This window comes from Chironomus tepperi, unplaced genomic scaffold (genome assembly GCF_022539635.2).
Source record: "Chironomus tepperi strain 1889 unplaced genomic scaffold, CSIRO-AGI_Ctep_v1 contig_467, whole genome shotgun sequence".
Lineage (NCBI taxonomy): Eukaryota > Metazoa > Arthropoda > Insecta > Diptera > Chironomidae > Chironomus > Chironomus tepperi.
Window position 1 is genome coordinate 276,168 of NW_027226589.1, and position 27,318 is coordinate 303,485.

Genomic DNA, 27,318 nt, shown 5'->3' on the forward strand with positions numbered 1-27,318 from the left:
CCATATTCAATTCTTCAATCCATTACGATCATTTCAAAATACTAATGAAAATGGTGATGATCGCTAAATAGACGCTAATTGAGCCGTTTTTATACCCACAATATTTTCTTTATTCATCAGCATCATCATCATTTTCAGCTTCATTCATTCATCGTCATTATACACGCACAAAACTCATAAATACATTCAAACCAGTTGCAATGTAGATGTGCTTGGGGTTCAGTGATGCTAAAATGAGAGTAAAGAGATCATCGAGGAAAAAAATCAAAGCTTTCATGAATATAAAAAAAATCTCATTGCCTCGTACACAAAACGCTAATTGGAAATAATTTATGTAAATTTTTATTTTTTTCTTCTTCTTTTTTTCGTGTGTCTGTTTCGGACGAATCATTAAAACCGAAAGAGAGCTGGAATGTGGATCGTTGGTTCACTAAATTGTGTGATAAACGTGTGTGACTACTCACAAAATTTTTTGTGGGTGGAGAATTAAATTAATTAAAAGAATCAACACGAGTTTCATATTTTTTTTTGTATTTCTCTCATTTGTTGTTTTGTACACAATCGTCGAAGGCCAAAAGATTTATTATCATTAAGCAAGACGGAAATTTCTCATTTGATTGTAATCCTTTGACTTGATCGCATCTGAATAAAAAAAAAATTCAAGTGTAAATTTGTAGATTTTTCGTTAATTTGTCTATTTTGTCATAGGTGAGAATATAGGAAAATGGATGGGATTGTTGTGAATTTAGGGGAATTCAAACTTTAAATTTGAATATTTTAATAGAATTTTTTTTACCGCCGGATAATTTTTTTGCTCAATTTATTTAGTTTTTTCTATCAATTTTACAAAGTTTAAACAATTTATTTAATATTTAACATTTTTTGTTCATTACAGGAATACGACTCTGACGAGGCATCGCCATCATCGTATGCCGAAGTGGAGAGATTTCAGGGCAAAATTGTTTATAATTTAGATGGTAAAGCATACATTATTGATTCAGAAAACGAACTGCCACTGCAGTTAAATGATAGTAGTATTAAAGGTGAGTTTTTGTTATAAATTTAGGTAAATTATTTGAATCTTCTTTGGTTGCGGATTTGTTTTGGAGGTTGATTCTAATTAAACAACAAAAACTGATAATAGGGAACTTTTTGATACTTTCTTGAATTTGTTTGCTATTTCATCAAGATTTTCTTAACTCATTCTTAAATTTGAACTCGAAAGTGTCTTAAAATTTAAAATGTAATAAATTTAAGCGAGATTAAAGCAAGGAGTGAGTAATACTCTGACAAACAATTTATAATTGAATAATTAGTCAGTAAATGTCAGATAATTTGTTTGAAATTTACTCATATGATGAAATTTTGAAATATAATGCAGCAATGCTGTCTACACATTTTGATGATGGGGCTTAAAAGTTAAATTACAATTACAGTGAATATAAACTTGAAGTCTGAATTCTAAGCCCAAAATCAAAATTCTAACCTCCAAATCAAAATTAAAACCTTAGTATCTGAATTCTATATTCAAATTTTCAAATTCTAACCTAAAAAATACCTGATTCTGTCCTTCCAGATGTATCACAATCAAATAATCCCAAAATTCACTCATTTCGCGTAATCTCATCGCGTGATGCAAGCATGAGTAATCCAGCATCGACACCAACTCGCATTACCTCACCGCCAGCTGATGGAGCGTCATCGCGTACAACGCCAACCCAGGAGTGCACGAGTGACGACCAAAAGGATTTACATCAATCAAATCATCGACAAAAGCCGATTCTCATGTGCTTCATATGCAAATTGAGTTTCGGACATTCAAAATTATTCTCAAGTCATGCTAGTACCGAGCATAAATTGAATTTAAGTGAAACGGAAAAGAGTTTACTATTTCGTGAATGTTCGTCGGCAATAATACAGAAAAATGCCGAAGATATATCACAAATATCCTTCCTTGAACCGCTCGATGCCAGTAGGGCGATGTCGCTGAATAGCGATGCAATTGATGCCGATAATAATTCAGATAACAATAATAATAGTAATAATGAGAATGATGGGACTGAAAATGCAGTGGACGATGTCGATAAGGATCAAAGTCTCGATGATCAAATGCTACATCCGAGACTAACGCCAAAATCGCTCGCGTCACTACAAAATCCCATCACATCTGCCGCCAGTGTCATACAAAGACTTGCTGGTGATTTAAAGTTCCTAAACTCACAAGCCGATTTGTCACAGCTCACGTCATTACTTGAGCAACACAAGTCACTTAATGAGTTCTTATCACAACAACAACGCATTGCATGTCCAGAACATGTTGATGCACCTAATTTAAATGAAATTGACTGCAAAAATTGTGAATTTCTTAATATCAATCAAATGTCACCGATGCGTAGTGCGTCAAAGTCACCAATGAAGGGCTATGCACATGAATCAAATGCCTCATCAAAGACATCCTCGCCAATTACATCAGCAACACCAAATTCACAACAGCAACTCCAAATTTCACACCAAATGGCTCAATCGCAGAATATTAATACGTCGCCTAGGTATGTATATATTGTAGTGTACCCTCTAAATAATAGAAACCTAACCTCAAATTTTTTTATTTTGTTTTTGCAGTGTGTCATCATTCACAATTGGTGCATGTCCTGAACATATTAATGGAAGGCCAATTGGTGTCGAGTGTGCAAGGTAAACAACTTCAAATTTCTTTAGTTTTTGAAATCTAATCTCAAAAATTCTAAATTTTTACACTCCCAGATGTGAAATCCTCCTCAATACAGCCCGCCTCACAAGTGGATCACAGATATCAACACGCAATTCATGTAAGACACTAAAGTGTCCACAATGTAACTGGCACTACAAATATCAGGAGACATTGGAAATACATATGCGTGAGAAACATCCGGACGGTGAAATGGCTTGTGCATTTTGTATTCAAGGTTTGTAGACTAGACTAAATGATTAATTCAATGACCTAAACCTTAAATATTTCTAATAGGTGCAGCCCATCCTCGCTTGGCACGCGGTGAATCATACACATGCGGATACAAACCATATCGGTGCGAAATCTGTAACTATTCAACAACAACCAAAGGCAATTTATCCATTCACATGCAGAGCGATAAGCACTTGAACAACGTGCAAGAGCTCAACAATTCACAGACTATGGTGAGTAAATCTTCTTTTGTGACTTAAAATCAAGTAATTAACAATAAAAATAAAAACTCATTCTAGACCGTCGCACAACCTCCAGAGATCCGCGCAACACCCCAACCTAGTCAACCATCAATTCCATCAGCTCCATCAACCCCGCAACTGCCACCGCAACAAAGCAAACCAAAACCAAAGCCAAGTTTTCGATGCGAGCCGTGCTCATATGAGACTCCAAATGCCCGCAATTATCGTATTCACGAGACGAGTGAGAAGCATACACACAATTTGGCTGTGGTGCAGTGCAATATTAAGCGTTTACAATCGCATATGGAATCGTTCCTAAAGACCCATCCATCGGGTATGAATGCAATGGGCATGCCCGGTATGGATACACAAAGTGGACTACCTGGAAATGCAGGACATCTACCGGGTGCCGCATTAGCTGATTTAGCATATAATCAGGCGCTACTCATACAATTATTACATTCAAATTCCGTCGGGGCTAGTCCACCGGCTGGATTTCTACCAATGATACAACAACAAACTGCTCAAACAAATCAACAAAATCCGATGCACTTTCAACAGCAAATTAACGGAACAAACAATCAAGAAATTGATCAGGGCCTCAATCCAGATACTTTAGAGCCGCCCTTCGAACAAGACTTTAATCCAACATACCATTTTTCGTGTCTCATCTGCTCAAATTTTAATTCAAATGACTTGGACGAACTAAATAATCACATCAATGAGGATCGCTCGCGACTAAGTTTCCCGCAAGAGTTCATTGTTGTGGTTAACAACAATAATTATACGTGTCGACTCTGCTGCTATAAGACACACCTGAAGGCTAATTGTCAACTACATTGTAAGACCGATAAGCATCTGCAACGTGTTAATTTTGCTAATCATATTAAACAAGGTGAGTTGGAATATTTTTTGGGGTAAATGGGTGCTGGTTGGGAGGGGATTGCTAATTTTCTAAAAAAAAGGAGCTGCTCTGATAACGGATATCTATTTAGTGGAGCTTCCTCGACCTTAGAGCGAAGCTAGATTTTTAGAGAACCAAAACTAATTAAATTATCTTCTTTTCAATTCTCAGGAGGACTTCGCAATGAATACAAATTCGATTACGTCATCAATTCAACAACCAATAACAACAATTACAACATAACACAGCTAAAATGTAACTGCTGTGATTACTACACAAATTCCATACAGAAACTCAATTGTCACATACAGAACGTTCGTCATGAAAGCATGCGAGCGAAATTTATTCATCTTTTGCAACTATTTAAAGATGTAAAGATGGAACTCGACGGACAGGACGTCAATATCAGCAAGGCACTTTTGTGTCAATTGTGCAATTATAAATCAAATAATTTGCTCGACATGGTCAAGCACAATAAGAGTCTCAGACATATCCAAATTGAACAGATTTATTGTCTACAGAGACGATGTGAGAGCTTAGAGTCAATTGAGTTGGGCGAGATTTATCAACTTGTTGATGGTAAGTTGAACTTTATTCCACAGGGTATTTGGACTGTAATGCACAAAAACAAACTTTTTAATTAAATTCACTCAAGAAATCTCAAATGATAACCTATCAACCCTTTCCTACTGTCATTTATTTTCGAAAAGTCTCAAAACTATTTTTTTTTTCTTCATTTTTCATCAAAATCAAAAAGTTTTTTTCACGGATGGAAATCTCATTTCAATTTTTTTCCATTCTCAAATTTCTATTAAGATTTTTTTTTTTTTTTTTCAATTACTTCAAGATGATAAATTTTTATTTTTCTTTATGTCATGTTTTTTTGGAGGGAAAAGTATAAAAATGGAAAAGTTTTTTATGAAGTTTTATTTTGGAAAATTAAAGAAATTGATTGAAAATTTTGTGAAAAATTAAACTTTATTGAAACGTTTGGAGTTAAACTTGTTTTTGTTTAATTTGAGAAGAGTTTGAGGGTTATGTAGCAGGATTGTTACGAATCAACAATGTATAAGATTCCTGAAATGTAGAATTTAGAGACTGAACTCCAACTCTCAGATTTTTTCAAATTGCCAGTTTCGATTCAAATTCTACAGGCCAAGTGTTAGATTTTAAATTGACTAATCGACTTGAACTGTTTGAGGAACACTGAAAAACTGCATCAATTTTTATTAAAATTTCAAAATTTTTTTCAGTCTTCAACATTTTTTAAAGACAACACCCATCTTTTCACCTTACCTCGATCCCACATTCAGTTTTCAACTTTTTCTCAAACAAGAACTTTACAAAGAATAAGCAAAGTTGAAAGAAAATTAAGTTTTTTTTCTTCTTTCTCGTCATTATAATTTCCTTATTCCATTTCCATCTAAATTATTTCTTCTTTCATCCACCCACATTGTTCCACTTCCTCTCTCACTCCATCATGCCATAAAGAACATCAAAACGATGAAATATGAGCGAAGCATTCCACGAAAGTTTTATAAAAGCAATTACTGCAGAGAAAAATCTTGTTACGAGAAACTTTTCATCTGCCATCATTAAAAGTTTGATTGAAGCTCAGCGTTGAAAGCGAAAAAAAAAGCTCTCAAAGATGTCCATTCAGTCCCCATCACCTTTTATTCTATGATAATTTTCCAAAAAATAGCAAACTTTTCTCATCAAAATTTATTTATTTTTTATATTTTTAGATGTCAATTTAGAATCGCCACACGATTACTCGAAGGACGATGACAAGTCGACAGCATCACCTGCACTGCAGTCAAAAGAGCAAGAACAACTTGTACCCAATCCACTCGCTATGCTAAAAATGATTCCATTTGATCAACTCAAAGCATTGGCAGCTCAGCTACCACAATCTCAGACAGTTCTTAAGTGCAATCACTGTGATCACTTATCGGAGACAAAGCATGAAATGGATCAACATTTCGAGGCTGCACATCCAAATGTTGAATGCTCATCGACAGCACTTCCATCAATTTCAGCACTTATGGCTGCTGCTCAAATGAATTACAATCCAGATGCAGCAAAGATGGATGTGTCAATGAATGACAGTAAGATTGATGATCTTACGGATAAGATGTTGGATGATAGTGACAAGAAGGACACGGATGTGATGACAATTGAACCGGATATCGATGGAGTTATTATTAACAACTCATCACGATCATCTTCAGCTGTCTCAATGCTGCAAAATGAGGAAAGTGAGGAGAAAATTCTACAGCGAGCAACTCCACAAAAGAAAGTTTCACCATCACCATTTTCAGCATCGTCTACGACTGATGAATATTCAGTCATGTGTCCGTTATGTCAGGAAAATTTCACGGAACGAAAACCACTTGAGCAGCATGTTATGACTGTCCATTCAGTTAACTCCGAGGGACTCAATCGACTTCTTCAGTTGGTTGATACCAGTCACTGGGTTAATAATAAGAAAAGTCCATCCACAACTGGTCCTGATTATGAATGTCTGGTCTGCAATGATATCCTGAAGAGCATGAATGATTTGCTCATGCATGCAACAGATCATCAGCACTTCAGTATTACCGGAATGAATCAGTTCTGCTGTTTGCTCAAAACTTGTCAACAAAAATTTGCAAATGAGGCTCAAGTGCAACAGCACTTCCGTTCATCACACTTGAATATTGTCATAAGTGAACGTCATGTCTATAAGTATCGATGTCCAATGTGTCCACTGGCATTTAAGACCGAAGAGAAGCTTAACAATCACTTTATGTATCATACGATGAGAGATGCAACCAAATGTAGCATTTGTAGCCGCAACTTCCGCTCAACAACGTCATTACAACGACATATTGAGCAAGTTCATGGAACTCCAAATGCTGAATTGAATAAATCAACGGAACTGACCGATGATGAACGTATGCAGACACCAAACGATGACGCAATATCCAACGATGATGATGCCGAGTATGATGACCGAAACAGTGAACAAATGCCAGACGCTAAGCGTTTTAAAGCAATCAATCGGAATGAGAAGATAACAACTTACTCACTCGAGAAATACCACGACCCAAATCGACCATACAAGTGTGAAGATTGCTTTGAGTCATTCACTCAGCCCAATATTCTTGCTGTTCATAAAAATTCTGTTTCGCATTTACATCGTGTTAAGAAGAAGCAAGGCGAGACACATAGCGGAAGTTCCACGCCGGCACTTGGAACAAGTCCAAATCAAGCTGGTGAATTTGATCGACGATCTGTTGATTTTGATAGAAAGTCAATTGATTTTGAGATGGAGATTAATAATTCGATGGAAGGAAATAAGAGGAAATTGTCGACTGACAATGATTATGATAGTCCAAAGAAGAGATTTAAGTGCGATATTTGTAAGGTGAGTTGAATAGCTAATTAGTGTTTGGCTCCGTTATTTGAATTTTGTCTGAATATTCATTAACTAAAAATTTCATTAATTATTCAGGTCGCTTATGCTCAAGGATCAACCTTAGACATTCATATGCGTAGTGTTGGTCATCAAGCTAAAGCAAATCGCATCATGCAGCAACAACAACAAGTTCAACAGGTAAATTTTAGAATTTCTTTTGGTTGACAAAATTTATTAAATTATTCTCAATCTTTTAAGGGTTCATCAACAACTCCATCATCATCCACCCAACCACAGGATATCATTTCACCTCAAGTCCCATCCAACAATGGCAACATATCACCAAAATCTCAACAAAATAATCAAATGTACAAAGCGCTTCTCGAAAATTTTGGATTTGACATTGTAAAGCAATTCAACGATATCAATAAACTTCCACAGACACCAAATAAGAATGGAAATGCGGAACCTGAAAAGAAGGATGAAAGTGAAGCTCTTGATTTTTCACAGCAAAAGAACTCGGCTGAGGAAATGCTTGCAAATCAAATGAAGTTGTTTAATGCTGAAATGCTGGCACAAAAGCAAACGGCTGAGCAGCAGAAATTTGATCCAGCAATGCTTGCACAGCGTCTTATGGAGCAACAGTTCTTGGCTCAATTCCCTCAATTTGCTCAGAGCTTGCAAAACATGAATACTGGAAATATGCCAATGAATACACTTGACATGATTAATTTGATGCAATTTCATCACTTTATGTCACTAAATTTCATGAATTTGGCACCACCATTAATCTTCGGTGGAGCTCAACAAGGCAATGTCATGTCACCAGGTTCACAGTCAGCAAATTCTGTACTCGCACCACCTAAACCTGTCAATGAAAGTCCAGTACCTACTCCAGCTCCAACAACACCGACAGCTCTATCACTTCTTGCTCAGCAGCAACAACAATCTCAACTTCAACAGGCACAAGTAAAGAAAAGTCGAAAAGATTTTGTTGATCCATGGAATGGAATTAATGATGACTCATCTTCATCATTCCAGGCATGTGGAAATCAAAAACGTGCACGAACGAGGATCACGGATGATCAGTTGAAAATTTTGAGATCACATTTTGATATTAATAATTCACCGAGTGAGGAGAGCATCATTGACATGTCAAAGAAGGCTAATTTGCCTCAGAAGGTAAAAATTTGTTGACCATAATTTTTAAACTCTCAATAAAAAAATTGTGTTAATTTACAAAATATCTTTAATACCCTTTACTTTTACAGGTTGTTAAGCACTGGTTCCGCAACACCCTCTTCAAAGAGCGTCAGCGCAACAAAGACTCGCCCTATAATTTTGCGAATCCACCATCAACAACCCTCAACCTCGAAGAATACGAGCGTACAGGAACAACTAAAGTAGTCCCACTCAGCGAATCCCAAACCCAATCATCAGCGAATGCAATGTTATCAAGTATCCAACAACAGCAACAAAAGTTACAGCAAGAGCAGCAAAAAATTCAAGAACAACAGCAGCAGTTTTTTCAGCAACAGCAACAGGCGTTTAATTTGAGTCAGCAAGCCCAGCAGAATTTTCCAGATTTGCGACCTGTATCCCAACCATCAAGTACAACAAGTAACGAACGTGACGATTCATACATAAAGTCAGAGCCAACAGAGGATATGATTGATAATGATAAGCACAATGAGAGTGTAGAATTCGATATGGAGCGATTTCGTCAACAACAAGCTCAACAACAGATGAATTTTTTTAACAACTATGAGACTAAGTCGGAAAGTGGAAGTAGTGATATTCTCTCACGACCACAGACACCGAATAGTCTCTATAATAACATCAATGACGTCATCAGTCAACAAATCGAAAGCATTCCAATTAATAACATCACAAGTCCCGGGAATCCGCTGAATCAAATGGGACCACCAAAAAAGTTTCAATTGAATAAAATTTTTGATAAAAGTTACGAGTCAAATTCTAGTTCATCCAACTCATCGACATCGAGTGGAAAGAGGGCAAACAGAACTAGATTTACTGACTATCAGATTAAGGTTTTGCAAGAGTTCTTTGAGAATAATTCATATCCAAAGGACAGTGACTTGGAGTATTTAAGTAAATTATTACTGCTGTCACCGAGAGTGATCGTCGTGTGGTTTCAGGTGAGATATTAATTGATACATGACTTGAAGATTAATGTAGAATATATAGCTATAGGCACTTAAATAACATATTGAATAATGCTTGAAGATTAAAAATTAATTGCTTTTTTTATTCCAGAATGCTCGCCAAAAGCAAAGAAAGATCTACGAAAATCAACCAAATACCACAAAGTAAATAAACTTTTTAATATATTGCAACTTATTTTTAAGTTTTTAAAAAATTTGATTTTGATGCCCTTTTTGTAGATTTATTTTAAAAAAACGTTTTTTTGGAAAATTTTAAAAAGCTTCTAAATTTTCCAAAATCAAATTTTATTTTCAAAATTATACAAAAATTTGTAGATTCCACAAAAACTAATTATAGCATTTAAAAAATGTTCCTCATTGCAGTTCGCCATTCGAGAGTGACGAGAAGAAGACAGGCTGCATAAATTACACATGCAAAAAATGCAATTTGATATTTCAACGATACTATGAGCTCATTCGTCATCAAAAGAATCATTGCTTTAAGGAAGAAAACAACAAAAAGTCAGCGAAAGCTCAAATTGCCGCAGCCCAAATTGCTCAGAGCTTGAGCAGCGAGGATTCAAACTCAAGTCTCGAAATAAATCACGCGAGCAATCTATTAGGTAATAATTTACTTCATCCGACACCAAAATCCCAACTCGCGCAAACTTCTTCTTCTCAAAATTTGCCGAAACTGAATTTGAATCATCCTGTTAGTCTATTAACGACATCCTCTGCTACGTCAAATAATATTATGGTAAATGAACAAAAATGACACAAAAAAACACAAAAAAATATCAAAATTTTTCAAGAAATGATAAAGTCCATTTGCTACCCAGCCTTACTATTTTCTTAGTAATTCCATTTTATTTGTTTTTTTATATGATGAAAGTGCTTCCCAACTAGACTTTTTTTGAGTTTGAATGCCCGTTTTATTGAGATATGATGTAGACTTTTTTCGTGTAGTTTCGACTTGCGGTTATGTTTGAAATAATCCAAAAAAAAATTCAGTTTCATTATTTTTGCGAATATGTTAAGAACATTGGTGCTCTATTGTCGGATTTTTTTATTGATAGTACGGAATAATTTACTTTCAAATCTTTTGATTCAGATAAAAAATCTCAACAATTTTCAATTTTTTTATGACAATTTTCAATACAATTATCTAAAGTTGGGAAAAGTTATTGAATTTCATCAGCAAAAATTCAAACTTAAATATTTATTGACAGTCATTTACCATTTTTGTCTAATATTCTGAGTTAAATTGATATTTTGTCAAATTCACAGTAAAATAAATTTCAAAAAATTAGACTAAAAACAAAAATCCTACAATAGACTCGACACCAATGTTCTTTCATATTCTCTTTTTATTTACTTTTGATAATAATCTTGTAGATTTCATGAAAATTTGCTTTTTTTACTTATTATTTGATACCTTATTATTTTGCGAGGATGATAGATGCTTCGTCTTTTAGACTTGAAATGTCTAATTTATGATTTCATTTTTATTCACAAGCAAGTTAGAAGGAAAAATTTGCTTAAACAATTTTATTTTGCAATTATTTTTGAGTTATGCTCGATTCATGAGAAATATTCTCAATAATTTTACTTTATTTTTGATGATATTTAAGATCAGAACTGGAAATCTACTCGAATTAACTTTTCTATACAAAATTCGAGTACAATTTGAGCTCTGCTTAGGATGGAATTGAAGATAAGCTGTGATAATGCTTTAATGAACACAAAGTTTAGTATTGGTCTATAGATTGTGCAACTGAATAAGCTAATTGCTAATTCGGGTTAAATTTTAATTAAATTAAATTTTCAATATGATTATTTTGCAAGGTTTATTAATTGAAATTATCAAAGCTTTTCTACAATTTCATAATATTTTCATAAATTAAATCACAAAATTACAGACCAAAATTTACTAAAAATTTCTATAAAATTCTTCTTAATCAATAGCAGCCGTTGGATTTCCACCAGCAATCGGCACAAATCTCTCAATGTCACAATCAAATGCCGGACAATTTCGGAGCGGAAGTGCAGCCTCCGGCATTGCGCCAGAACTTTGAACAGCCGAGTCCAATAGAGTCTCCAATGTCGAACTCTGGACTGCCATTTTACATGAACACCAACAACGGCAGTGAAAATTTCAACAACAACGACAATGGACGAACAAAAACACCAAAAGTTGATGACAAAAATTTGTACAGTGCTGAAAAAATGCAAGAATTTTTACTACAGAAATTTTCAAATCAAGACTTTGATTTGTTGACAAAAAATTATGATTTTTTTCTGCAATATTACAAGGCAAATTGCCCGACCGAGCAAATGATTGACGAGAAGCATCTCAGCATGGATTTTTTAACACAATTTTATCACCTCAGTGAGTTTAAGAAGAAACTTAATGGAACTGATTTGATGGAGCAAGAGTCAAACATAAGTGACGACGATGGTGGTGATGATGTCGTTGCACTTGATGACTCGAAGGACGAATCAGAAGGTCTCAATCTACAAATGTCGGATGCAAACAAGGGAAAATTGAATTTAAACAACATGCATAGTAACAAACGATTGAGGACAACAATCTTGCCGGAACAATTGAATTATTTATATGAATGTTATCAAAAGGAATCAAATCCGAGTCGGAAACAGCTTGAAGAGATTGCTAAGAAGGTCAATTTGAAGAAACGGGTTGTTCAGGTTAGTAATCAAGCTCATAAATTTAATTAACTTTAGTATGGAATCTCAATTTTAAATTTCTTAGCTCAAAATTTAGAGCTCCAAACCACCATAAGAATCTTTGCCTGCAATACAATAATTTTCTTTCAATCTCTACAGGTCTGGTACCAAAACTCCCGTGCACGTGAACGCAAAGGACAATTCCGCCAAAACATGCAAATAATTAACAAAAAGTGTCCATATTGCAGTGCAATCTTCAAAGTAAAATCAGCTCTAGAATCTCATTTACAAACAAAACATCCAGACAAGCAGATGATCAACATCGATACCATTCCGGAGATCACGTTCAATCCAAAGGACATTAATTTTCCACAACTTCCACAACATCTTGATTTATCAATGCTAAATTTACCGCAAAATGCTGAATTTTGGAAGGCAAATATGCTTCAGCAACCTCAAACATCTCAAAATTTTCCAATGCAAAAGAGAAATGAATTTAGTGAATCTGAAATAAGTTTCACTGATTCCAATAATGATGAGTTGCCAGATGAGGATTATGACTTGGATAACTTCAATGATGACAGTAATCATGGCGATGAAAATGCTGGAACGATGAATGATAAGGAAAAGTCAAAGAGACACAGGACCCATGTCAATAGGGTTCAAAAAAGCATTTTGAGGAAAATTTTCGATGATGTCAAGAGTCCGTCGATGATTGACTGTGAGAATATCGGAAAGGAGATCGGATTATTCAAAAGAGTTGTTCAGGTAAGAATGTTTATCCTTAACATTTAGATTCTAACCTCGAAATTGAGTTTTTACTCCTAAAATTGAGATTCTAACCTCAAAACCAGTACTAATTGAGTGTTATGATTAATTCTTTCCAGGTTTGGTTCCAAAACGCTCGCGCAAACTACAAAAAACTCAACAAAATCACTACAAATGATCTCAAGGAACTCCCAGAAAAGAATCCATCCGACTGCATGTATTGTCCTGAATACGCCCCATGTCCATCAAAGACTTACAGTTCACATGTGCTTTCACAAGAGCACATCCAAAATATTCACAGTTATGTCATGAAAAATGAATCACACGAGGATGACGACGATGATGTTCAAGAAATTGATACACAGAAACCCGATCAGACCCTACAGAATTTGATGAACGAGATGATGCCAACAAGAAATGATGGAAATTTTTCGTATACGAATTGTCATCCACAAAAGTCACTCATGATTGGCGACACAAATTGGATTGACTAAGAAATTTTATTTTTGCTCAAAAATTTTTGCTGATTGAGACATGAAAAATAATGAAAATTCTCGGTGAGTTTTGAGGATTTTCCTAAGGAAAATTTTTTTTGTTGTTGTAATTGCCGATGATTAAAAACATTTTCAATAATTTTGTGATTTTAAATTTTAAAAAATACAAAAATATAATTTTATTATTATTATTATTATTATAATTATTATTATTTTATTGCATTTATTATGATTTTAGTGAATTAATCTAAAGAAAATATTTCTTCCTCAAATGGAGGTTAATCATCAATGATGTTCAACTTATAAATTAGGACCAAATTATCTTCCATTCATACTTATCCTAACTCTGACTCCAAATAGTTAAACATCATTCATGACCAACCTTTCAAGTAACAGACAAATCTGATAGAATCTCAAATATTTTTTATGAGGTTCTTAAAGTTAGAAAAGTGAAATCTATGATAAAAATACTAGTAAAATTATGAATGTGAGTTTTAAGATGAAAATTTAACATTCATAATATCCACAAGCATTTCCATTAGTTATGTAATATATCAGAGAGAATCAGTATGTTAGGTAGAATTAAACAAATTATTAGATTGTAAATAATTTAAATAATACTTTTGTGAATTTTTATTTTTTGAAGTTGGAATATTTGGGAAAGTACACTGATAAACAAATACTTTATTGCTTGTGCTTTATTTTGTATACTTTTGGTTACATAAATTTGTTTATGAAATAATATACAAAATTCATCCCTAAATATTTCAATTCTCAAAAAACTTTACAAAAAAGCTAAGAATCAAGACAAACGCTGACCCAGTTCACTAGTTAAAATAATTCATTAATCAAATTTGTAAATTTATTTTATTATTTGACAAATTATTACAAATAAAAGTTAAAAGAATCCCGAAAATGCCAGTCGATGGCTTATGCACATACGATGAATTGCCATTTTAGGTTTATTAATTATATTAAAAATGTGTCAATTGTATTGATCTATTATTGCTATTATTATTATTATTATTATTAAAATTATTATTATCACTGTAAAATATATTAAAATTATAAAAAAATGTGCTGACAACTGAATCGTTATTGAATTTTGACATATTTTTAATTTATTCAACTATGTGGAAATTTTCTTGCCAAATTTTCAAAATTAAATAAGATAATTTATAGAAGATTTGAAATTGAAGAAGCTTTTGGTGTATTTAAGGGGGTTAGATGAGTCCGATGGAAGTCCAGCCTCTGTAAATTATTACCAATTTTTATAGAAAAACCTCTGGAATAATTTTGTCTCATAAATTGTCAAATTCTGATACAAAAAAATTGCAAAAATTTTGAGGAAAATGTCATTAAGGTGCACATAAACCTAAATCTCTGATAGACACTACGAATCTAAGTTGAAAATAAAAATACAAAAAATACATAAATATGATATATTCTTAAACAAACAAAAAAAAAAAGCAAATCAAATTATATGAAAAAAGAACATTTTTAGAAAAAGAATAATACAGAAAAATAGGAAATTTATTTGAAAAAAAAGTATTTTTTTATTATTTTTTAAATTTATATAATTTAAATTTTCAGTTTTAAAAGTTTTTTATTTGATTTTCAGCAATTTATGGTTTGATTTATTTTTTGGCAAATTTAAAAAAAAATTAAATAAAATCATTTAAATTTTTATTAATTTTAACAAAATTTTCTTTAATTATTGCATCATTGGAATACAGAAATGTGACAAAATATGGAATTTAAGTTGTTAATCACAGCCAACTTAATAAATTAAAAAGGTAAATTTTGCAGTCTTAACAATTTGATTTAAATTGAAAAATTTATAAATTTTTTCCCACTTTCAGGTTGTATTGTAGCAATTGCAACATTATTAAAGCCAAAAGATGACGTAAAAATATTAAAAAAGCTTATCAAACCCACAAAATAATCTTAAAATCATGTGAATCAACATCCAAAGTAGAAACAAAAACAATATCATTTTGAGCATGAAAAATGAATTAAAAAAACTACTTAAAAAACAACTATTAATGTGAAGAAGAATTTAACAACAGCAACATTAGCATATGCAGCATCCCTAAATGACAAATATTGCCAATTTATAGCAGCAGCGACATGAACAAAAAACTATAAAAAAATCGTCCAAGTTTAAAAAATTAAGAAGCAAAAAAAAATTATTTTAAAATTTTAACGACAAAATGAGACACGAAAAAATGAGCAGAAAATAAATGTCGAATTTTAAAATAATTTTTTAACATAAAACAAAACAAAAATATTGAAAATTTTAATCGAAAAAAAATTTGAATGAAAAAATTAAAATGCCAAAACAATTTTGTGTAATTTTGAATTTCTGAAGTGAAAGAATTTTATTAAAAAAATGCTGAAAAAAACTTTCATTTTTGATGTTTTTAAAAAATGAAGAATTTTTTTGAATTTTTCTTTGGATTTTTGGACATTTTTTTTAAATTGAGACCTAAAAATCCAAAATTCCAAAAAAGGATTCAAAAATGATACCAAAAATTGATAAATAAAAATGTTCCTAGTTTTATTGTACTTTATGATATGTGAATTTTTAGATACATTTAAACCAAAAAATGATTTAAAAATAAATTTTTATGTTTTTCATATTTGTGATTTTTTAAAAAGCTTGAAAGATGTGAAAAAAAAATTATTTTAATTTTGAAAGGTTTTTGTTGACCAAAGTTAATTAAAAAAATTAGAGATTATTGAAGAAAAAATTTAATTTTTTTTAAAATATAATTCTTAAAAATTGTGTAAAATATTTTAATTAGTCAAAATATAAAATCTTTTCAAATTTCAATTTTTAAAATTCATATTTTAGAAATATGGAGTTTTTAGTTTTTATCTTTTACCCATTTGAAATTTTAGAGATTTTATTTTTTGATAATTAATATATAAATTTTAAGAATTATTAAAAAATTTAAAAAGTTTTAAATTTTTTCTAAAATAACCTCAAACGTAATCAACATTTGATTCCTAATTTTTGCCAAAGTAAATTTTAAATAAAAATAATTGCAATGAAAAAATTCCTTTCCCAAAAACTAAAAAAAATCTCAAAAATTACAACCAAAAATTTTGAGAAAAGCACAATGAACAGAAATAAAAAATCATCACAATTTTACAAACAAAATAAACACTCAAGAAATGGAAAAAAAATTATCCAAAAAATAAATAAAAAAATAAGGAAAATGATGAAACTTATACTCGCATGGAAGAGGACTTTTTAATATTTAATAATATTTATAAAAAAAAAATCAGAATAGAAAGACGTTTATGATGGAAAATTTTAGATTTGAGAAAAAATGGGAAAGTGATGAGAAAAAAAAAATTATTTAATATTTTTAGTTGATGCTAAATTTCGTGATATTAAATATTTTTGAGTAAAATTGTCAAAGTTTGATGAATTATTTGTCACTTTTTTGTAATAATTTTCAAAATTTCAAATCAATGAACCTAAAAAAATAAAAGATATTAAAAAAAAAAGTTCATTGCACTTTGCAAACTAAAATTTTTTTTCGCTCGAGCGTGACTCAAAGTTGAGCAATAAGTTATTAAAATACAAAAATTTTTGATTTTTTATTGCAAAAAGTTTCATTAAATTAAACAAATTTTGATAATCTTAAACAAAAAATATTTATCGGTTATTTTATTATTAATTTAATTTTTTGTTAAAATGCAAATTAAAAATTTCAATTTTTTTTATTGATTTATAAATTATTTTTATTATTTTAAAGTTTTTAAAAACATTTAAATTTTAATTCAATTAAATTCTTTTTTTAAAGGAAAATAAGCAAAAATCATTTTTTTATTTAATTTTTTAAAACTTATCTAAACCTGCCCTGAAAATTTTAAAAATCTTTTCATAATTATTTTTTTGTAAGGGTTGGTCACACTTTATTTGTAAAATTTAATAAAAAAACCAAAGTTGGAAGCAGAAGAAAAAAAAATCTTTAAATTTTAAGGCTACAAAAAATGTTCCTATTCAAATTAGAATTTAAGATTAAGGATTTAAAATTAAGTAAAACAAACAAAAAATTATATATTTAAAAAAGTGAATCATACTTAAGATGAATGGCAATTGAGTAAAAATTTAGAAATTGATTGAAGGATAAAAAAACACAAAATAATCATTTAAAAATAGAAAATGCTAAAACAATGTATCTCTGTGTAGTTGGAAATCCAAAAATGGATAAAATATGAAAAAATAATTAAAAAGTGAAAGAAAAAATTTTAATTTTGAAACTTGATTTTGGAGGGAAAATTTTAAAATGTTTTTTTAAAAATTTTTCAAAAATTTTAATTTTTTTTTAAACTTAAAAATCCCAAAATATTTTGTTTTATAATTTATAATTAAAATTATAATTTATAAATTTATAATTTCTTCCTATAAAAACCAGCATTTTAAAATGAAAATATTGAACTAAAATCGTTGTCACCCTGTTGGTCATAATCAACAGAGCGACTAAAAACATTTGCAACATTTTCCTTCTAAAAACAATCTCGCAAACACATTCAAATCCAAAATCATTCAAAACATTCGAACACTCAAAACATTATGATTTTTCATCAAAATGAAATTGATTCATAAAAATTCTCATCCATTTCACAAATGCAAAAAAAATACACATTTGTATATGATTGAAAAATATTATAATTTAGCAAACATTTAAAGAATTGAGATAAAAAAATTATCAGAAAAGTAAAAAATGACCTTTTTAACTTTGATGATGCAATTTCCTCGCAAAAAAACCATTTAGAAATTTTATCGTAAGGTTAATAAAAAAAATAAAAAAATTAAAATTATTAAAATAAATAACTAAAAGACATTAACATCAAAATAAATAAATAAAAATGAGATGTAATTTATTAAGAAATGCACTCAGTGATTTAGGAAAAATGAATTTTTTTGGAGGGTACTAGGTGATTTTCGAGAGTAAAATCTTGAAAATTATAAATAAAGAGGGAATTTTTGAGAATATTTTAGTAAAAAATTTAAAGGCTTTGATCCTTTAAGCTAGAATTTGAAATTTATGATTCAAGAACTTTCATACTAAAACTTATTAAATGGTTTACCAAAATAATGCCAAAATTTTCTATCTTTACCTCAAAAAGTCCACCAAAAAAGTTCAACACTAAATCGGAAAGGTCTAAAAGCTGGCAAAAATCCAACAACTTTTTAATTAAAGTTTTAAAAAAAAGTTTTCTTTCAAAGAAAATCATTGAAGGAAAAACCTTTAAAAATATGAAGAAAAAAAAAAGATTCTCAAAAAAAAGTCATTGGAAGCGATGATGAGAAGAAATATAGTTCCTATTTATATTTAAAGTAAACTAATAAAAATAAATAATACTAATAATAAAATAATAATATTAATAATAATGATAATTAAAATTAAAATAAATTCAGCCATTAGTGAATGGTGTATAATTGTAATAGTAACATTTATTTTTTTATTTTTTAATTTTTAAATAAAAATGAAATGAAAAAAAGTATTTGAAAAAAATGAGAAGAAAATCTTTCTTTTTGAACTGAAAATGCGGACAAAAAATAATAATCCAATTTTATCAAGACATATAGTGGAAATGGATTTATTGATGATTTTTATGAGAAGATTCTGTGTACATAAAGACAAAAGATTTAAACAAAAAATTGAAAAAATGAAAATTCATTGAATGAGGAAAAATTAAAAAAAAATCGAATGGAAATACAAAAAAAATAAATTGGAAGAAAAAAATGATGGAAAACAAGTAAATAAAGGATATTATGTGGATATTGAAAAATAACTTTTGATATTTTATTTTATAAAGACTATTTTTTATTTTCAGGAATATTTTCAGACTATTTTCTATTAAACTACAAAATTTAAAATATGAATCTCAAATTATTTCAAATTATGAAACATTTGGATTTTTAAAAATAAGAAAATAAAATTACCAATGTATTGACTGAACAAAATACTAAATATAGATCTTTATTAAACTTAGTTCTATTTACACATTTTAAATATTCTGTCCATACTCTCTGTGTTGTAAATTTTAGTAATCCATAAAAGTCTCCAAATTCCTCTTTCTAGCATGTACTTGGTAGGGTTCCAACTGATGGTACGATGGATGGTTCAGTGAAGGTGTCTGAGCCTGCATATGCCAAACTGGTCAATTGGGCGATGAAAAGAATGAAAATTGCAAAGAATTTGGCGGAATCCATTTTTAAAGTTTTTTTAATTTTTGTTTATTTTTGAACTGATCACTTTGAATTATTGAAAGTTGATTGATGACTTGTTTGGAATACAGCGTAGTTTTTATACAAAAAGTCAATATTTATTATTTTAGAATTTATTTTAAAGAAGTTTCACGAGCAAGTCGTCAAACAAATGACAAAGCCGTACAAGGTAAAAAATCATAACGAGGATCACGAAATATCGATAAAAAAATATATATTACCAATAATTTAAGTAAGTCAAAAAAATCATGCCCTCATTTTCAAAAATTTTAAATCCTGTTAAAGTTTGTATTAGCAAACAGGATTCATCTAGATATTTTTTTTTTTTGCAATATGCATCATTTTTGGGTTGAAATCTCCAAAAAACGTGATTTTTAGGTTCACTTTAAAGCAATTAATGTCACAGCCCAGGTGTGAGTATTTTGAAAAATTGTGTTTTTGCCATTTTAGCACATGTGTCAAGTAAATTTTATCATTTAATTTGGTTAGTTATATCATGGTTGTCTTAGAAAGGTTCAATTGCTTGAGAACCCAATATTTTTGTAAAGAAATATCCCATATCACTTTGTTTGAATCAAACCTTAATTTTTTTAAGCACTCTAAAAATTAAAAATAACCAATTTTTGCATTTAAAATTTTATGAACCAAATTAAACTTGTTAGAATTTTTCGAGAAAAATTGGGATATTTCTGTAATCTGTAATTGTAAAAATTCGCTGTTAGGAATTGTAATGTAGTTATGTACATAAGTCAACTAATGTAGCTATGTAGCTTTTAATAATTTTCCGTAGTGCATATTATTAAAAATTGTTTCAATATCGTTTAATTTTTTGAGAGAAATTTTCATTTTGTTTTGAGCTTAAATGAAATAATTACGGAAAAATTTCAGTGTAATGACATCTAGAATTCAAACACAAATCATCTATTTTAACTTTGCTTGATTTTCAAAAAAAAGAAGATTACTTATTTATGTTGCTAGCAATACAGTTCAATTTTAATCCATGGCACGAAGCTGGTTCTATCACTGACCACCGTTTTATAATTTCTAATACCAAACGCAATAATGTCACTATCAACAGCTTAAGGCAAAACTCTTAAATATTCTATTTCAAATCTCAATATTTTGTTTTAGTTGGCTTTCAGATTCAGAAAAGTGAGTTCATTAGTTGTAATTGAGATTAAACAATTGCCATTTTTAGAGACAAAGTTTTTATTTTGATATAAAAATACAGTTCACTGGAATTGAAATTGTCTATTGATTGTATATATATTTAATCGAAAATAAGTTATCTTTTAAAATTGTAATTAGTCGCAATTTTATAAAAAAAAAATATCAATAAATTACGTCACATGCATGTCTTTGAATATGTTAACTTTCAGATTTTATTATATTCTCTTTTCACAATAAAATTCATTACTTCTTTTGGATGTTAAGTTGATTATGTTCGGATTGTTTGTAGTTTCAACACTTTATCTAGTTCATTTAAGGTTGCTGTTTCTTGGAAAATAAGAGTTGCAGGAGCACTGCTAAGTTAACGGTCCAAATGGACCTTACGGTTCCTTTCAGGAATCAGTTCATTTTGATGACGAAAATTATAAATTTCCCAAATTGTGCCACCTTAGCATGATTTCTTTGACTTACTTAAATTATTAGTAAAATATATTTTTTATTGATATTTCGTGATCCTCGTTATGATTATTTACCTTGCACGAATTTGTCATTTGTTCAACGACTTGCTCGTGAAACTTCTTTAAAATAAATTCTAAAATAATAAATATTGACTTTTTGTATAAAAACTACGCTGCATTCCAAACAAGCCATCAATCAATTTCGATAATTCAAAGTGATCAGTTCAAAAAAAAATTAAAAAAACTTTAAAAATGGATTTCACCAAATTCTTTGCAATTTTCATTCTTTTCATCGCTCAATTGACCAGTTTGGCATATGCAGGCTCAAACACCTACATCGAACCATCTTCATTGGATTCATCGTCATCCCCCGATCCAACTGTTGGAACCATACCAAGTACATGCTAAAAAAGGAAGTTTTGAAAGTTTTATAGATTGCTGAAAATTATGACACAGAAAATATGAACATAATTTTTAAAATGTGTAAATAGAACTAAGTTTAATAAAGATCTATATTTAATCCTTTTTTCAGTCAAAAACTGTCTTTATAATTCCTATTCTTTAAGATTTCAGTTTAGAGGAAGTAAATTTCATCAAAAAGTAATAAATGGATGCAAATTATTATTTCATCGATGACTATCACATCACATAATAATATAATACAAATGAGAAATAGAGGATAAAATCACTTATGTAATAATTTAACTGTCAAAATTTCTGACATTCTTTTCTCATGAATAAAAATTCATTTCGTCATTTTCCAGAACTGATAATTATGGATTTATTATTAATTGATTTTTACTCAGCAATCAGAATATAATAGAATTAAGATTAGAGTCCGTCGATGACGAAAGGGCACTACGATCTACGATCTGTTGTACCATCCCTGAGTATCAGCAATCAGGAATCAAATAATATTTGCTCTGGATATTAGATAACGCTTAGGAAAAGTTATGAGGGAGGTGGAACCTGTTAAAGAGTCCAAATTTGATTCAATATTTTTGGTACAAAGTGTTTTGTTTGGACTGTGAGCTTTGGAAATGTTCTTTTTTTGCGTAACAAAATTGCCAATGCTCTCTAATCAGATATTTTAGTTTTTATATAGTTTCGAAAAACTTCAAAACACTCACGTTTTCAATTGATTTTCTCGTTTTTGTTTTTGCTTAATGAAATTAAGTTAATCAAATAAATCCGAGTTCTACATATGCAAAACATTTCGTCATTAAATTACTAAATACTGTAATCATTTTTGTTTTTGAAATTACAATAATCTTGAAATCATTTTTTTTTTCAGTAATCTTGAAATATTTTTTAATTTTTTGAAAATGTTTTTTTTTTTTTCATATTAAGTTAGAGTATTAAAAATGTTCTTGATCTTTGTAAAGAGTCCTTATTGCGTAACGCAGAATTAACTCCTTTTAAGAAGGAGTTTGTTTATTTCCATATACACATGGTGGTTTTCACTAGTTATATGAGAAAATTAAATTGCTATAAATATAGATAAAAAGCTTAATTGAAGATAAAATTCAGAATGCGATGTAATTATTTTGATCGAATGATGAGTCATAATATCTTGTTTACAGAAAGGAAAACTCAAAAGAATTCACAATACGCTTAGTCATATTCAAGGATTATAATCAGTACACTTAACTTAATCATTTTAATAGTTTTTCTAGTATGACTTAACATGCTATTTATCATGTAAGATCAGTCGGATTTATCATATTGGATATCAGTTCGTTTAACATCCCAACGCGCGATAAATAAATAAAATTACTGTACATCAATTAATTATTACTAACAATAAATGATTTAATGATGATCAAAAAATGTTGTCTTTTTGTCATTCTGCTCTAAGCTCCGCCCATTTTTCTAATCTTTTGATTTTGAAATTTTGGAAAAAAAAAATTTATTTCATATTCGTTATAAATTATATTAGAAACCTAAATTATGAATTTTATATTGAATAGAGTCGACTTTTCCATTAAAAAATCGAGTCGACTTCGAACTTTGATATTTTTTCATCATGCTTGATGAGGTTTAATACTAGTTTCAATATGAAAAATTGAAGAAATCACGATTTATTCGATTTTTGATTTGCAAAAATGACAAAATCGTAAAAAATTATAATGTCGACATACAATTTGTCACGAAAAACACTGATCTTGAATTTTTATCTTTATCATTATTGTGCGAGAGGACAGTTCCAGAACATATCCTGGTTTTATGAAAGCCATGAACCACATTTTTTCAATATTAAGATTGAACACAATACGATTCGATTTTGGATTTGATCTTTTTTCATTAAATATTTAATTTAATTTATTTGTCAATATATTTCGATAGCAATGCACTATCAAGACTCAAAAGGTTTAATCTAATTACCTGATATCCAGTATTCAACTGATATGGTCCCTTCTCAATGTAATTTTTTCTCACGAATCTAGCTGATTGTTGCTCTTACGCTTTTTCAATAGTTAAAAGGAGTTAAGATAATGCCCATCTTTAAGTTGTGAAGTAGAATGGAATGTATTCTCCCGAATTTTCTCACAAAGATATTAATATTCTCCGTTGACAGCAGATGCAAGTAATTGAGAGAATATTTAATTTATATTGATCAATATTCATTCATTTCTGATAACGATACGAAAAAAGTTATATCCAAGGCAACTATTCTGTGTATTATTTATTCTGAGTATTGCTTGAGTAGCTATGATAGGATTCTTTTTCTATACGTTGTTTTACAGTGCTACAATATATAGGTAACCTCCTATAGCTCGGAAACCTGGGACTCAACACAAAATGATGAATTCTATCATATAAGGTGTCATTTTATGAATTCAAGAATCATGGAAATCTCGTGATATTCACAATGGAGCGTTTGATGGTTTTTAATACATTCTACACTTGATCATGTCTGCTTCTCTGATTTCTTTTATATCCAGGATTGATATTTGACTTAACAAAACTAAACTCTAAGCATTTGATTTCAAAATATTACGCTCACGAACTGAATTAGTAAAAGATTTACATAATGTGACAAAACTATTCAAAATAATTTTTGTAGCTTAAAACTATTACTTATTTCCTACTGTTTCTTCTTAATTCCCCATGCCTAATATTAAGTGGCGAAATTTTTTTTTAAGATTCTTTATAATATATGTAAGAAATGATATGAGACTCATAGTTTATTAAGGAACCTAGCAGTTCACTTGTTATAAAAAAAAATCACAATTTTTAAAAGATACAATTTTAATTTTGGAGAAAACAAAATTAAAAATGAGTCAAAAACTTGGAGTTTTGTTACTAATTTGTACTTACTGTATAATATTTGCATCTTCACGAAGCATATTAGGACCAAAGTGGTGCAACTCTACTTTAGACATTTCGCAAAACAAACCATCATCATCATTTACGATTGATCGTTTAGAAATGAAGGATTTCACCTACTCAAGTGCTCCAACAGATTGCTTAGAGAAGATAACATTTTATAATATAGAAGTTTCAAATCTCAACAATTTTAATTACTGGTAAGTTTTTTTCAATTTTAGCTTTATATCCAGCATTTATATCCATGCACCGAGTAGCTGACTTTATCGTTTTTGACTAGGATTCGATTGTGCTGCTCGGGATTCATTTTTTGTCCTATCAAACTTTTTTTTAATTGATTATTAATTTGACAATTTTTAATTTTTTTTTCTTCTTTTTTTATCATTTTAGCGTAATCGATGATCATATTAAAATACTCTACCCAGAAATTAATATTACATTTACGTACAAAGACACCAATCACAACATCAACAACGCCCGTGAGGTTATCACAATGATAAACGTTTTCATTGAACATACAAGAAACGAGGCAATTTTTCGTAAAAGTTTTGATGGCTACAAGAAAATACAACTAAACCATCCTAACGATTTGCTGATTCAATGCTTTCATAGTATTGATTTACTTGGTGCAATTGGTGGAAGATATCTGGATAAAGTCAAAAGTTTAACCGAAAGTTTAAGATGTTGAAGAATATGAAAAATAAGAGGGCATTAAGTTAATCCTTATTTGCCACATCGCTAGATTTGTGTTAATTTAATTGAAATTCCGTTTAAAGTCATAATCCTTTACATAGCTCAATAGTTAATAATAATCAAGCAAGAATGATTTGGATTTTCCAAATCTCACTTATTTATCTGTGATTCAATCAAAAAGTTGTGTAATAACTTAAAACTCATTACTTACAATTATTAAAATAGGTTAAACATATATGTTTATTTACTTTTGATTTCATTATTTTCAGATCAAGATCGACAAATTATCTGAAAATTTGAATTTGTCAGGACTCCAAAAATAACGTGATCATTGAGCATCATTAAATAGAACCATTTTTCCAGGACTTTCCAAGAATTTTTACAGTTTTTTTTTGTTAAAATTATAGGGCCAGCCTAGTAACATATAGTGAATTCGAGATTTACTTTTCTTGTCTATCTAATACTATAAAGGATTTTAAAGTCTCCATTAGGCCACACCCATTTTTCTTTCGTAGTTGTTGAATTGACAAATATTTAAAACAAACTTATTTGCACTTATATTAAAATTTTGAAACAGTCATATTATTTAGGTGACAAATGATCACTGCCAAAGTTTTGATTTTGATGAATTTTCAACACTGAGGATCTCGAATCAGTTTAGGAATCGAGTCCTAAACCGAGGCTGAAAAAATCTTTTTGCTACAATAATAATTAATAATGAATGAAATAATTCCGAATAGTCCAAATTGATTATTCCAGCATCAAGCCAGAGTGATCTAAGACCGAATTTTTAATCAATTAACTGAATAAAATAAATAAATTTTTAAAATCATTTTTACTCGTATGAAATAAAGTGATATGTGCTATCTAAGCATTACACAACTTCGCAATCGATCCAATTCTGGTCTCTCTTAGAGACTAAACAAGTGATGATTTAAGCAAATGAATTGTGAAACAAATATTTGATGTAATAGAATTTAGAGAGGGAATAAATGGTGACAAAGATTGCAGAGATGATGAAAATCCTTAAATTTTGATATGATCAAGTTGTAATATTTTTATGCTTAAAACTGATTCATCGTAAAAAATGAAATGTGTTCAACGGAATCATTGTTTAAGCACTTATGAATCCTTCCTGATTATTAATTTCCTTGAAATAGCATATAAAAATATAGATTGTAATTTAGTGAATAAGAAATAATTTGATCGTACTTAAAAGCTTATGTCACAGCATTTTTAAGGTTGAAAAAATTGTATTATTTTTAATACTTGACTACGCTTAGTATCTCATTATTCCTAATTACATTTTCTTGCTCCATACAAATTGTTTTAAAAATCATATTTATTTCACATATGTACTATTTTTATAGCATCAACTACTGATTTCATTATTATGATACTAAAAGTATACTGGCAGCACAACGTGCATACTTCTCGTTAAAAAGCCTAATAAAATCGAAGAGAATCTCCAGAATCGCTAAATTGACCACCTATAAAACGCTTATCCGCCCTGTAGCGCTGTATGGTGTTGATTCATGGAACATGACCACAGCTGACGAAAATGCAATAGGCGTTTTTGAGAGAAAGGTGCTTAGATCAATATTTGGACCAAAAAGAGTAGGTGACCTTTTCCGGAGCAGAAGCAATGAAGAATTGTATCGGCTTTTCCATTAAGCTGATATTGTGAGACGAATTAAAGTAAATAGACTTAGGTGGTCTGGACACGTTATCAGAAGGCCTGTGAATGCTCCATTAGTAAAGGTATTCAAATCCAACTTTTTAGATGGCAAGAGATCGCGCGGCAGGCCAAAGAAA

At 29.9% G+C, this 27,318-nt stretch overlaps 2 protein-coding genes across 6 annotated transcripts in view; one reads left to right on the plus strand and one right to left on the minus strand.

Annotated features, from left to right (window-relative positions):
- The window catches only part of zfh2 (Zn finger homeodomain 2), a 63,502-nt gene extending 51,637 nt beyond the window's left edge, over nt 1-11,865 (plus strand). Inside the window, exons 5-19 of one of the 4 annotated variants that reach the window (XM_070651916.1) lie at nt 896-1,043; nt 1,577-2,549; nt 2,623-2,694; nt 2,764-2,945; nt 3,005-3,174; nt 3,241-4,078; nt 4,259-4,666; nt 5,833-7,496; nt 7,584-7,685; nt 7,746-8,456; nt 8,529-8,669; nt 8,759-9,646; nt 9,765-9,817; nt 10,037-10,275; nt 11,618-11,865. In XM_070651916.1, coding sequence (XP_070508017.1) covers nt 896-1,043; nt 1,577-2,549; nt 2,623-2,694; nt 2,764-2,945; nt 3,005-3,174; nt 3,241-4,078; nt 4,259-4,666; nt 5,833-7,496; nt 7,584-7,685; nt 7,746-8,456; nt 8,529-8,669; nt 8,759-9,646; nt 9,765-9,817; nt 10,037-10,275; nt 11,618-11,727 — 6,699 coding nt within the window. In that variant the 3' untranslated portion in view covers nt 11,728-11,865. Of the gene's footprint in view, nt 1-895; nt 1,044-1,576; nt 2,550-2,622; nt 2,695-2,763; nt 2,946-3,004; nt 3,175-3,240; nt 4,079-4,258; nt 4,667-5,832; nt 7,497-7,583; nt 7,686-7,745; nt 8,670-8,758; nt 9,647-9,764; nt 9,818-10,010; nt 10,276-11,617 lie in introns of those variants that run through there. The other 3 variants (XM_070651914.1, XM_070651915.1, XM_070651917.1) reach the window with 3 other exon arrangements.
- Nucleotides 4,029-27,318, minus strand: part of LOC139099458 (chymotrypsin-2-like) — a 161,840-nt gene continuing 138,550 nt past the window's right edge. For both annotated transcript variants that reach the window (XM_070651919.1, XM_070651918.1), the window contains one exon: nt 4,029-4,038. The gene's annotated coding sequence lies outside the window, so the exon portion shown is untranslated. The remainder of the gene's footprint in view (nt 4,039-27,318) is intronic.